This window comes from Octopus sinensis, linkage group LG24, assembly GCF_006345805.1.
Source record: "Octopus sinensis linkage group LG24, ASM634580v1, whole genome shotgun sequence".
NCBI lineage: Eukaryota > Metazoa > Mollusca > Cephalopoda > Octopoda > Octopodidae > Octopus > Octopus sinensis.
Genome location: NC_043020.1, coordinates 9,276,066 through 9,289,892, shown reverse-complemented (window position 1 = coordinate 9,289,892; position 13,827 = coordinate 9,276,066). Strand labels below are relative to the sequence as shown.

The 13,827-nt window shown below is 41.2% G+C and overlaps 1 protein-coding gene across 6 annotated transcripts in view; it reads right to left on the bottom strand.

The window, feature by feature from the left end:
- Nucleotides 1-13,827, bottom strand: part of LOC115224063 (probable tubulin polyglutamylase ttll-15) — an 86,770-nt gene that overhangs the window by 17,161 nt on the left and 55,782 nt on the right. For all 6 annotated transcript variants that reach the window (XM_036512686.1, XM_029794864.2, XM_036512684.1 and 3 more), the window contains 5 exons: nucleotides 11,211-11,366; nucleotides 9,351-9,470; nucleotides 5,549-5,624; nucleotides 3,548-3,617; nucleotides 2,152-2,235 (listed from right to left, as the gene is read on the bottom strand). In XM_036512686.1, the coding sequence (XP_036368579.1) occupies nucleotides 2,152-2,235; nucleotides 3,548-3,617; nucleotides 5,549-5,624; nucleotides 9,351-9,470; nucleotides 11,211-11,366 (506 nt within the window). The remainder of the gene's footprint in view (nucleotides 1-2,151; nucleotides 2,236-3,547; nucleotides 3,618-5,548; nucleotides 5,625-9,350; nucleotides 9,471-11,210; nucleotides 11,367-13,827) is intronic.

Below are 13,827 nucleotides of genomic sequence, written 5' to 3'. Positions count from 1 at the left end.
ATCAGATGTTACAAGAGACTTGAAGCTTAGATGAGATGGGTTGGTCTTGGTCGAAATGCAGTTGATCATGGGTCTACTGAGACAGGGCTAACCCAAGTGTTAAGCAGCAGCAACAACAACAACAATGTGTAAAAGCACAAACAAAAGTTCTCCATTACGGTAACATAACAACAGGGGAAATCATATTGTGTTCCCTTGATTTACTAAACATAGCAGCTAATCCAATATCAAAGCACACACCATTACTGTTTAGTAAAAATAAATAGGGAGATAGGATAATGTACTTCATTCTTAGATGCACGATCCCTTTAAAACATGAAATATTTGGCCATGGCTGGAAGACCTTTGATCATAGATATGTTTGAAGAATGCAGAATTGGGTCTACTCAACAATAACTACAAGAACAATGTTGGTTTCAAGTTGTGGCACAATGCCAGCAAATTCGTGGGAGGGGGTAAGTTGATTACATTGACCCCCTAGTATACAACTGGTACTTATTTTATCACCTAGGTGGAATTTGAACTCTAGAATGTAAAGACAGACGAAATACCACTGAACATCTTGCCCAGTGCGGTACCGATTCTGCCAGCTCATTGCCTTAAAACAATGGTTCCCAATCTTTTCACTACCAAGGACCCCTTTTATTTAAATGGGTTCTCCCACAGACTCCTTTTGATATGCTTATCCTTATATGTGTGAGTGTATATATACAGGGGTTGGACAAAATAATGGAAACACCAAGCATCATAGCATCATAATTTTGAAATATCTGTAAACCCATCAAAAGCTTCTTTATTTTTATGTTTTTTGATTTATTATTAGTGTTGCTTAATATGTTTTGCTAAAATTGCTGTTTCTTTTCAGATATCATCAGAAAAAGGTAATTAAAATTCATTAAAATGACAGATCTATCGGACTTTAAAAGAGGTCAAATTGTTGGTGCTCGTATGGCAGGTGCTAGCATAACGAAAACAGCCAAAATATTTGGTGTATCAAGAAGTACTGTTTCGAAGTAATGACAGCCTTTGAGAAAGAGTGAAAAACCTCCTTGTCAAAACAAAACTCCGGAAGAAAACCAAAACTTTCAGATATGGACCGTCGGACTTTTACACAAATTGTTAGAAAGGATCACAAAAGTACAGCTCCCAAAATTACTGCAAAGCTTAATGACCACCTTGAGAACCCAGTTTCCCCCAAAACTGTTCACCGGGAGCTGTACAAAGCCAGATTTCACAGGAGGGCTGCAATCAGAAAACCACTACTTTCAAAAACAAACATTGTGAAGCATTTAGAGTGGAGCAAAAACCTACAGAATTGGTCCCTTGAGAAGTGGAAGAATGTTATTTTCTCGAATGAGTCATCCTTTACCTTATTTCTGACCATCAGCCGAGTATACGTGTGGAGACTGCCAAAAGAAGCATTTGATCCAGACTGCCTTCTTCCAACTGTTAGACATGGAGGAGGATCTGTGATGATCTGGGGGTGGGGCTATATCTTGGAAATCCACTGGCCCAATGGTTTCTCTTCATGGCAGAATTAATAGTTAAAACTGTTTAAGGTTTTTATCTGATCAAATTCATTCTATGGTTGTGGAACTGCTTCCAGAGGGAAATGCAATCTTTCAGGATGATAATGCACCAATTCACAGAGCTAAAGTTGTTACTGAATGGCAAGAGGAACATTCTAGTGAAGTTGAACATCTTATCTGGCCACCACAGTCCCCAGATCTCAATATTATTGAACATTTATGGTGCATTTTAGAAAAACAAGTAAAGAGTCGATATCCTCTACCATCATCACTACAAGAACTGGAGAATGTTTTAGCTGAAGAATGGACAAAAATTCCTTTGGAAAAAAACTCAAACTTTGTACGGGTCCATACCTCATAGAATTCAAGCTGTAATTACTGCCAAAGGCTGTCCTACCCCATATTAAAATAAATTTGTTTGAAAATTTAAGGTGTTTCCATTATTTTGTCCAACCCCCATATATATATATATATATATATATATATATATGAAATTTTGAATTTAGTTCACAGAGACCAGTACTACTTTTGCAGACCACCAGGGTTCTGTGGACCACAGGTTGGGGAACCACTGCCTTACAACGACAATATTAACAATACGAAAACAAAAAGTTTGATTTACCTAAACAGTGCTTCTGTTTCAACTACATATGCTCTGATTGGGTTGATGGACGTCAGGACAGCATACACACCAATGTCAAACTTACTGGAAAATAAAAGCAGAGGGAGTTTTCAGGCATTGGTTTGATGTTGATATGACATTCAATGTTACTGTTTAAATAAAGCTGTAGGTAACCCTGCAGATTAACGTATAAATCATATAGTTGTAAATAAACCTTGTGGATCAGTGTCTAATTCAGGGGTTCTCAATCGGGGTCCATATATACTCTTTTTACTCTTTTACTTGTTTCAGTCATTTGACTGCGGCCATGCTGGAGCACCGCCTTTAGTCAAGCAAATCGACCCCGGGACTTAGTCTTTGTAAGCCCAGTACTTATTCTATCGGTCTCTTTTGCCGAACCCCTAAGTGATGGGGACGTAAACACCAGCATCGGTTGTCAAGCAATGCTAGGGGGACAAACACAGACACACATATATATATATATACATATATAAGACAGGCTTCTTTCAGTTTCCGTCTACCAAATCCACTCACAAGGCATTGGTCAGCCCGGGGCTATAGCAGAAGACACTTGCCCAAGGTGCCACGCAGTGGGACTGAACCCGGAACCATGTGGTTGGTTAGCAAGCTACTTACCACACAGCCACTCCTGCGCCTGATTCTTTTGGTTAAAATTTATGTCCAATAAATTACTTATACTTCTTCAATACACCAAATATCTTAATTTTCTTATGCAATTCCTAATAATAATTAATTATGAAAGTATAGTGGGATTTTTTAAAACTTTGAATGGTTTTTAGGGTCCATCCAAGGAAAATAGGAATCAAAGAGGTCCATGGGAGAAAAATGGTTGAGAACCAATTGGTCTAACTCATAAGTAAAACTGTTGGTACTTCTGTCAATCAGGGCCTAAATCAACCCACAGATATTGCTGGACATTAAAGTCTAAATCTGTCCATAGAATTTATTATTGTCTCTGCTAATTATGGTCCAACCTGTGGATTTTGGTTTAAATGTCACCATAATTTAGGGGATAAAATAAAGCCACAGACAACTTGTGTATAAGGGTTTATATTGATACACGAATACCTCGGTAATTCAATGTTTAAACTGACCCATCGATGACCTTGTAGCTCTGGTTAAAGATCCTGGAAGGATGATAGACAACATTGACTTTGTAAGGGTTTGGACATTTTAAATTAAATTAATAACAAATATGTTGTCTGCTCTATGGTGTCCAACCATTTTACAGGATACTCTTCACACAGGATACCCCAATACTGTTGAACATGATGAAGGGATGCCCTCATCCAGGTGTGTGCAGCTGTCTACAGCTTCCACTTGAATGGGAATATCCTTCAGATTCAGGAAAAAAGAAAAATAAGCCTCAACTCACTGTCCATCTATTAGCAAAGGATCTGATATGTATTCCTGTACAAATGTTCCCTCTTTGGACAAGTCAAGCTCTGAAAATTAAAAATAAATACATAAGTAAATATCAGAAGTAATTTCTCCAGTTTTTGTACAGGTAATCGGTTGTGTGTGTGTGTGTGTGTGTGAAGCATTGTAATTACACCAGGGAGAGGATGAAAGAATAGATATAATATATGTGTGCGTCTGTATATATTCCAGTGTGGAGGCGCAATGGCCCAGTGGTTAGGGCAGCGGACTCGCGGTCATAGGATCGTGGTTTCGATTCCCAGACCGGGCATTGTGAGTGTTTATTGAGCGAAAACACCTAAAAGCTCCACGAGGCTCCTGCAGGGGATGGTGGTGATCCCTGCTGTACTCTTTCACCACAACTTTCTCTCACTCTTACTTCCTGTTTCTGTTGTACCTGTATTTCAAAGGGCCGGCCTTGTCACTCTCTGTGTCACGCTGAATATCCCCGAGAACTATGTTAAGGGTACACGTGTCTGTGGAGTGCTCAGCCACTTACACGTTAATTTCACGAGCAGGCTGTTCCGTTGATTCGGATCAACCGGAACCCTCGTCGTCGTAACCGACGGAGTGCTTCCCATATATTCCAGTTGATCTGATCAACAGAACAGCCTGCTCGTAAAATTAACATGCAAGTGGCTGAATACTCCACAAACACGCATACCATTAACATAGTTCTCAGGGAGATTCAGCATGACACAGAATGTGACAAGGTTGGCCCTGTTGAATTACAGGTACCACTCATTTTTGTCAGCTGAGTGGATCAGAGCAATGTGAAATAAAGTGTCTTGCTCAAGGACACAACACACCACCAGGAATCGTACTCACAACCTTAGCATTATGAGCCAAATACCCTAACCACGAAACTACACACCTTTGATATATCATCATCATTTAACGTCCGCTTTCCATGCTAGCATGGGTTGGACGGTTCAACTGGGGTCTGGGGAGCCCGATGGCTGCACCAGGCCAGTCAGATCTGGCAGTGTTTCTACAGCTGGATGCCCTTCCTAACGCCAACCACTCCGAGAGTGTAGTGGGTGATTTTATGTGCCACCGACACAGGTGCCAGACGAGGCTGGCGAACGGCCACGCTCGGATGGTGTTTTTTATGTGCCACCGACACAGGTGCCAGACGAGGCTGGCAGACGGCCACGCTCGGATGGTGTTTTTATGTGCCACCGACACAGGTACCAGATGAGGCTGGCGAACGGCCACGATCGGATGGTGTTTGTTACGTGCCCACAGCACGGAGGCCAGTCGATGCGGTACTGGCTACGGCCACGTTCGGATGGTTTACTTGTGTGCCACCAGCACTGGTATCACAAAGATACAAATTCCATTGATGTTCATCTATTTTGATTTGTAAGGCTAGTAATTTTGATGGAAGGGCCCAGTACTTGACTGGTACTTAATTTATTGACCCTGAAAGGATGAAAGGCAAAGTCGACTGTGTCAGAATTTGAACTCGGAACATAAGGACAAATGAAATGCTACTAAGCATTCTGCCTGGCATGTTAACAATGCTGCCAACTCACTACTTTTATAATAACAACAACAATAATAATAATATTTTAAAAGTATTGACTTAACTTGTCACAAAGGTAAATAGACAAATACGAAGAGTGTGATGTGATTACAATAGATATTTTATTGGTTGGACAATATTTCGACAGTAAGTCTTGTTTTTGTCAAGTTCAAAATAACAAGTGATAAAAATTCAAAATTATAGAAATTCAAACCCAAAATATGAATGAGGGCAACCAGTGTCCCCACATTGGTCTCATTCATAGTTTGGCTTGAATTTCTATAATTTTGAATTTTTATGACTTTTCATTATGAACTCAACGAAAACAGGCTAACTGCCGATATATCGTCCAACCAATGAAACTTCAATTGCAATCGCATCACACTCTTTGTATTGTCTCATAATAATGATAATAATAATAATAATCACCATTTGGTGCCAAAATTCTTATTCCTCTGTGGTTGTTGCTTTTCTGAACCCATAATTTATTTGGGAACCGTTTTATCTACAATGAAAATAGAAATAATCAATAACAACAGCTGCAATAATAATTCTTTCTGCTAATTTGGAGGAGGGAGCTACTTGATTACATTGACCCCAGTATGCAACTGGTACTTAATTTATTGACTCCGAAAGGAGTAAAAGCAAAGTTAATCTCTGCAGAATTTGAACTCAGAATACAGTGATTTTACCTGCAATGTTTTACCTGGTGTGTCAACAATTCTACCAGTTGGCCATCTTGATGATGATAATAATAATAATGATGATGATGATGATGATTTCAAACTTTGGCACAAGACCAACATGTTTGGGGGAGGGGCTAAGTAGATTAGATCGACCCCAGTATGCAACTGGTACTTATTTTATCAACTCCAAAAGAATGAAAGGCAAAGTCAACCCCAGTGGCAATGATAATGATAATAACAATCCTTTCAACTATAGGCACAAGGCCTGGAATATGAGGGGAGGAAGATAGTTGCTTACATTGGCCCCAGCGCTTAACTGGTACTTAATTTATTGACACAGAAAGGATGAAGGGCAAAGTCAACTGTGGCAGAATTTGAACTCAGAGCATAGTGATGGGCGAAATACCACTAAGCATTTTGTCCAGCGTGCTAACAATTTTGCCAGCTCACTGCTTTAATGATAATAATAATAATAATAATCAATTCATTTATTGGCCACAAGGGCTTACATAAAATTGCATTAAAAGACAAAAACAGAATGATACAATGAGTTTTGCAATTGATTCTAGTTTCAGCTCATGAGCTGTGGCCATGCTGGGGCACCGCCATTTAAAAATCGAAGGGCTCGTCCGGGATTCGAACCCGGGACCTCTCGTACCCAAAGCGAGAATCATACCCCTAGACCAACGAGCAATATGTAAACAATATAAATAACAATTAAAATTGAACAGTTTAAAACTCCCAATAGGGGAAGTGTTTTAAAGGGTCTCGTGAAAAACCCTACAAAAGCCATGGGTGCCTGAACAACGGGGCAAGAGCCCTTCTTTTGTTTACAGCTGCATGCTCAGAATTGGTCCTTTCACACTGGCCATTCTTCCAACATCCACCCACCTTTTAACAAACTTGCTACAAGGCAACACTTCCCTCTCCATCCTCAGCTTCCTTTTCAAGTGAAATTTGTAAAAGTTGGTGAGAGCTTGGCCAAAGAAGAAAGTGCCTATTTTTAACCCTTTCAAATGGATCCACCATGCTCTTTCGCTACAGCCACTAGACAAATAAAAATTGCCTTTCCCTCCAGACCAAAAGAGGCTGGTGGGGCAATCTTCACAATGGATTCAGCTGATAGCCAGATCCATCCTACATGCAGCAGTAGGTGTTTGACATAAACACACAGGTCGGCAATACTCGCACACTGGACTAGAACATGCAGAATGGTTTCAGCGTTCTGGACACACCTCGGGCAGGCCTGGCTGATGACACTTCCATGCCTGTAGAGTTTATCCCAAACAGGCAGTGCCCCTTGGTAGCACTACCAGGCAAGGGATTTCTGGAAGCTATCCATAGGCCCAGATCCAAAAGTTCTCTGAAATAGACCAGTTAGTTGATCTTCATCGATGCCCAGAGTTTCCCCGAGAACGTTGTCACACTTTCCCTCCGCTAGCCCTCTGTAGAACACTAGAGTAGAACTACCACCAACTGCATTGCCTGCCTGGCGGAGGGCTGTGACCACTTGATGGTACTCAAAGTGCCAAGCACCCCTCCTTAGTCTATGCCTAATCCAGGATTGCAGCTCAGTCAGAGATGAGCTGTGGAAAAGCATGTCTTGCAAGTGACCAAACCTCATCATCATCATCATCATCATCATCGTTTAACGACCGTTTTCCGCGCTAGCATGGGTTGGACGGTTCGACCGGGGTCTGGGAAGCCAGGGGCTGCACCAGGCTCCAGTCTGATCTGGCAGAGTTTCTACAGCTGGATGCCCTTCCTAACGCCAACCACTCCACGAGTGTAGTGGGTGCTTTTTATGTGCCACCTGCACAGGTTCCAAGAGGGTCCGGCATCGGCCACGATCGGTTGGAGCTTTTAACGTGCCACCGGCACGGAAGCCAGCCAAGGCGGCACTGGCAACGGCCACGTTCAGATGGTGCTTTTTATGTGCCACCGGCACAGAAGCCAGTCGGGGCGGCGCTGGCATTGGCCATGTTTGGATGGTGCTTTTTATGTGCTACCGGCACAGAAGCCAATCGAGTCAAAGAAACACTGGAGAGGTTGCAACCTCAGCGCTTGTCTGCACATCAGTTACCACGGCAAACTCTGCCCTCCATTCAGAAGCTGTTGACAGCCAATGGAGCACCTGACCAGTGGGACATGCCCCTTCCACAGAAAGAGGAAGAGTAAGTGCACCAGCTTGGTCAATCAGCAAACAGGGCAAGAGACGACAGTCAAGCAGTAATAATAATAATAATGGTTTCAAATTTTGCCACAAGAGCAGCAATTTTGGGGTAGGGGATCAGTCGATTACATCGACCCCAGTACACAACTGGTACTTATTTTATCGTCCCCCAAGAGGATGAATTTAAAGTGAACCTCGGTGGAATTTGAACTCAGAACGTACCAGAAGGCAAAATACTTCTAGGCATTTCACCCAGCATGCTAACAGTTCTGCCAGCTCACTGCCTTAATAATATTAATAATAATAATAATAATAATAATAATGAGGGTAATAATAAAAGTGATACATTTACTTAATATCAGTTTTCAGGCTGTGTTTGTTTATGTAAGCATTTTAACCAGACGGGAAAAAAATTTTAACCAAATTTAGTCAACATATTATTTAACTAAAACCCCAGACAAATAATAATAATAATAATAACAGTAATACAATAAAAGAGAAATAAATAAATAAATAAAGAGACTGTAGTAAAATGTAGGTGTTTTGTAAACCAGATCTTTTGCATCTGATATTTTATGAGTGGGCAGGATTTAGAATTAACCAGAAAAAAAAAGGAAAAGAGGAAGAATAGAAATAGGAGTGATGGTAGTGGTGGTGGTAGCAGCGGCAGTGGAGGGATAGTTGGTGGTGGTGGTGGGATTGGTGGTGATAGTGGTTATAGCTGTTGTGGTAGTGTTAGTGGAGATGGTGGTGGTGGTGGTGGTGGTGGTGGTGTAGATGGTGGTGGTGGTGGTGGTGGCAGTGGAGGGGTAGTTGTTGGTGGTGGGAATGGTGGTGATAGTGGTTATAGCTGTAGTTGTGGCAGTTTAGTGGAGGTGGTGGTGGTGGTGGTGTAGATGGTGGTGGTGGTGGTGGTGTAGATGGTGGTGGTGGTGGTGGTGGTGGTGGTGGTGTAGATGGTGGTGGTGGTGGTGGTGTAGATGGTGGTGGTGGTGGTGGTGGTGTAGATGGTGGTGGTGGTGGTGGTGTAGATGGTGGTGGTGGTGGTGGCAGTGGAGGGGTAGTTGTTGGTGGTGGTGGTGGGAATGGTGGTGATAGTGGTTATAGCTGTAGTGGTGGCAGTTGTGGTAGTTTAGTGGAGGTGTTGGTGGTGGTGGTGGTGGTGTAGATGGTGGTGGTGGTGGTGGTGGTGGTGTAGATGGTGGTGGTGGTGGCTGTAGCTTATAGACATCACCCTACTTGTACCACAGAGAATTCACATGTAGCCAAAAGACATCAACAACAACAACAACAGTTACATGTATCACATAGAACTCACATGTAGCCTATAAAATGGCGGCACACATGAAGCAAACTCAATAATTTTACTCACATAATTTTGAAATTTGGTTTTTCCTTCTGGTAACTTGAAAGCTTTTGGTACAAATTTGAATTCACTTGTTGCTAGGGAGACCTTGTTTGTGATGTAGCCGGACCCAGGGAAATGGTTGACCTGTTTTTACAGAATGTTCAGAGAAAATACTTGTCACTTGTCATGTTGCTTTTGCTACATGTTTGGTAGAAATATATTCTACAGGAATTTAAGACCCCCTTCGGTCATGAATGACCATGGGATTGCACCTAGAAAGTTACCCTCCTAGACACAAGTCCGGGCAAGGTTGTTTTTATGGAAGACCAGCAGTCGCCCATGCATACCAGCCTCCCCTCTCCACGCCACCAGTGTTACCCAAGGGAAAGACAAAGGGGCCGATACAGCTTGGCACCAGTGACGTCGCAACTCATTTCTACAGCTGAGTGAACTGGAGCAACGTGAAATAAAGTGCCTTGCTCAAGAACACAACACGCAGCCCGGTCCGGGATTCGAGCTCACAACCTCACGATCGTAAGCTCGACGCTCTAACCACTGAGCCATGCGCCTTCACACAGGAATACTGTATCGAAAATCAGTGATTGGAAAAATATTGGTGCTTAAATCATTTTCGGAAGGAATTTTTCCTTTTAAGCCTGGTACATATTGTATTCATCTCTCTTGCTGAACTGCTAAGTTACAGAAACATGAACACACCAACACTGGTTGTCAAGCAGTCATGGGAGACAAACACACATACACATACATCATCATCATTATTTAGCATCCGCTTTCCATGCTGTCATGGGTTGGACAGTTTGACTGAGGACTGGCAAGCCAGTAGGCTGCAACAGGCTCTACGGCTGGATGCCCTTCCTAACGCCAACCACTCCAAGAGTATAGTGGGTACTTTTTACATGCTACAGGCACGGGGGCCAGTCAGGCACCATTGGCATCAACCATGCTCAAATGGTTCCTTTTACATGCCACCGGCACAGGTGCCAGTCAGGCAACACTGGCACCCATCATGCTAGTGCCACCTGACAGGCTCCTACATATATATATATATATATATATATATATAGGTGAAAAATTTGGAGGGTGATTCCACGTGGTGGTAGATATGAAATAAGATTTAAAGTGAGAAAGCAAAGAAATCATGCTTGTGTAGATAAGGATTATTTAATCCATTATAATATGTACAGAGTCGACCGGTTTCACTTCACTAATCATGACTTAATGTTATGATATCATAATGAATTTTTGATTTAATCTTGCGTAAAAGCAGGTATGATACAGTTCTGCAGTTGAGCTATACTCTCCCGTATAACTGCAAAACTCTATCATACTTGCTTCTACACAAGATTAAATCAAAAATTCATTGTGATATCATAATATTGAGTCATGATTAGCAAAGTGAAACCGGTCGACTCTGGACAAATTGTAATGGATTAAATAATCTTTATCCACACGAACAAGATTTCTGTGCTTTTTCACCTTTTTCAGTTTCCGTCTACCAATTCCCAAATTCCACTCGGAAGGTTTTGGTCAGTCTGTGGCTATAGTAGAAGACACTCGCCCAAGGTGCCATGCAGTGGGACTGAACCTGGAACCATGCGGTTGGGAAGCAAGCTTCTTACCACACAGTCACGTCTGCACCTATTTCTTCACTGCATGAAATTTTCTCCATAACAAAACACAATGAATGGCTTTCTCAGAGGTTTAAGTATGCCTCACGCATATTCGAACTGCTAACAAGGTGGTGCTCCAGCATGGTTACAATCAAGTGACTGAAACAAGTAAAAGACTAAGTTTGTGTTTCTATATATGTCACTGCTCAGTGCTGTAACCCCATATTCACCCCCAAGTGCTTCATCTGCTTACCTTTTGACCCGGCTTCATTCTTCTGATCACATGGTCCAACTCTTCGAAAGGATATTCATGTGACCACAACACGTCCCAATTATTTTCGCCTCCGTTGGTTGCAAACCCCAGCGATTCAAACACGTTAAACACATGCTTTAAATAGCCAGATTCCAGCTGAAAGAATTCAAAGATATTTAAATTAATTATTGTTTTCTGACGAGAGGGCAAAAGATCAGGAACTGTTTTTTTTTTGTTTGTTTTGTGGAGTGGGGTGGGATGGGTTGGGGATAGAAGGTGGGGTCTGTTCCTATCTGAAAATATTGGCACCATAGTTGACTTGGGTTTGTTTCATTAACAACCAGAATCATTCTCATTATCATCATGCTCATTTTGAGATCATCACCATCATCATCACTACTCATCATCATTCATCATTGTTCGACCATGGTCGAGACAATGGAATTTACCATGCTACGCCAGACTTCACGGTCCATCATAGCATTATGGAGGTCCTGTTGCTGGATGCCTGTATCCCTGGAGATTACATCAGGGTAGGAGAGTGTGCGCCCTCTGGTATTGCGAGTAGATGGCTTCCAGAGGAGGAGAGTAGAAATTACTTCTTTTTCAGCTCTACAACAATGTCCAGCAAACTGGACTCTCCTACCTTTCACAAGAGATGACACAGGTGGTAGTTTCCCATATATTTGCATTTTGGTTGGATGACGCTTCCACAAGAGATTTTGAGCTCTCATAAGGAGGCGAGTGTAGGTTCCATCCAACCACCTCTCAAGCTTCTTTGATAACGTCCAGGTTTCTGAGCCATATAGTAGAATTGGTTCGACTGTGGCTTTGAAGATTTCAAGTTTGAAGTCTCTACTTAGATTTGATGACCAGATCTTATGCATGTCATTACAGGCTGACCAGGCCATACCCTTTCTAGTTAGAAAGTCTTTTTCATCACTACTACCATCATCGTCGTCGTCATCATCAAGCATTTGTGTAACGGCAACCATTCCATATTCCTTTTTTATAAGAATATTCCTATTCTTACCAGGCTGTAAATGACCAAGTTGGGCTTTCATGGCTGACAAAGGGCAATGACACAGAAATGCATATGTGCTCTGATCCAATGATGCCACTCACAGCCCAAAGCACAAGATGTATTTAGACACGTCGAGATAGAGAATCTTTTTCCGGAACCATTACCGTTTCTACAGCAAAAGATTTTATCATGTCCGATTATCAAATGTGATAAGGATGACATCATGTGAATATATTTTATTCAAAGCTGTTGCGACTCTGTGTGTGTATGTGTGTGTCTACACAGCCACCTCAAAAGTAAATAGACGTATGTCTTTTTATCCTTTGTGGTAAGATTCTTTCCCCAGAAACAAAATAATGTCATTTGATGCATTTAAATACTTAATCTAGCATTTAGTAGACGTGCTTTTTGCAGTTTTTTTAGTGTTTGGATGTCTTACAAATAAACAGTATCCACACAGATTAAAACGGTATAATGGGTGTCTATTTACTTTTCATATATCTGTGTGGTGTGTGTGTGTGTGTATATATATATATATATATATAGGAAAAAAGCAACAAGAATGGATCAATATATCAGTACAATTGTTTCGTATGAAGACATCTTTAATAATTTAAACAATGTACCGATATATTGATCCATTCTTGTTGCTTTTTTCCTATTTGTAATCACCCCACTTTGTCGTATGGTTAACACCATATAGATTTCTGGTGCATCCAAGTTAAGTACCATATTCATGTGAATTCAATAGAACTCACTTGAATCTTAATTGCTTAAACCGTATATATATATATATAATATATATATATATATATATGTATATATATATATATGTATGTATTTATTTATTTCTAGATTTATATACATACACATATACATACATACATAATTACCTGTAATATATATGTATATATCAATATAAAACACGTGCATTATTTACAATGGATGGATAGGTGTCCGCATTCTGTTTGTTGTAACACAACATTTCGGCTGATGTATTCTCCAGCCTTCATCAGGTGTTCTGCTGGAATTTCGAACTTGATGAAGACTGGACAACAAACAAGATGTGGACACCTACCCATCCATTGTAAATAATGTCATAATTCCTCATCCCCAAAATATAGAATAGTATAAAGCACATATATCTATATATACACACCTGCATACATATACACACACACTCATATATACACATATATCTATACATACATATCTACACACACACACACACACACACACACGTGTGTGAAGGCTTGTGGCTTAGTGGTTAGGGCATTCAGCTCACGATCATAAGGTCGCAAGTTCAATTCCTGGTGATGCATTGTGTCCTTGAGCAAGACACTTTATTTCACATTGCTCCAGTCCACTCAGCTGGCAAAAATGAGGTGTACCTGTATTTCAAAGGGCCAGCCTTGTCACACTCTGTGTCATGTTGAATCTCCCTGAGAACTACGTTAAGGGTGCACGTGTCTGTGGAGTGCTCAGCCACTTGCACGTTAATTTCATGAGCAAGTTGTTCCAATGATCGTATCAGCTGGGACCCTTGTCGCCATAACTGACAGAGTGCTCATATATATATGTATATATATAAGA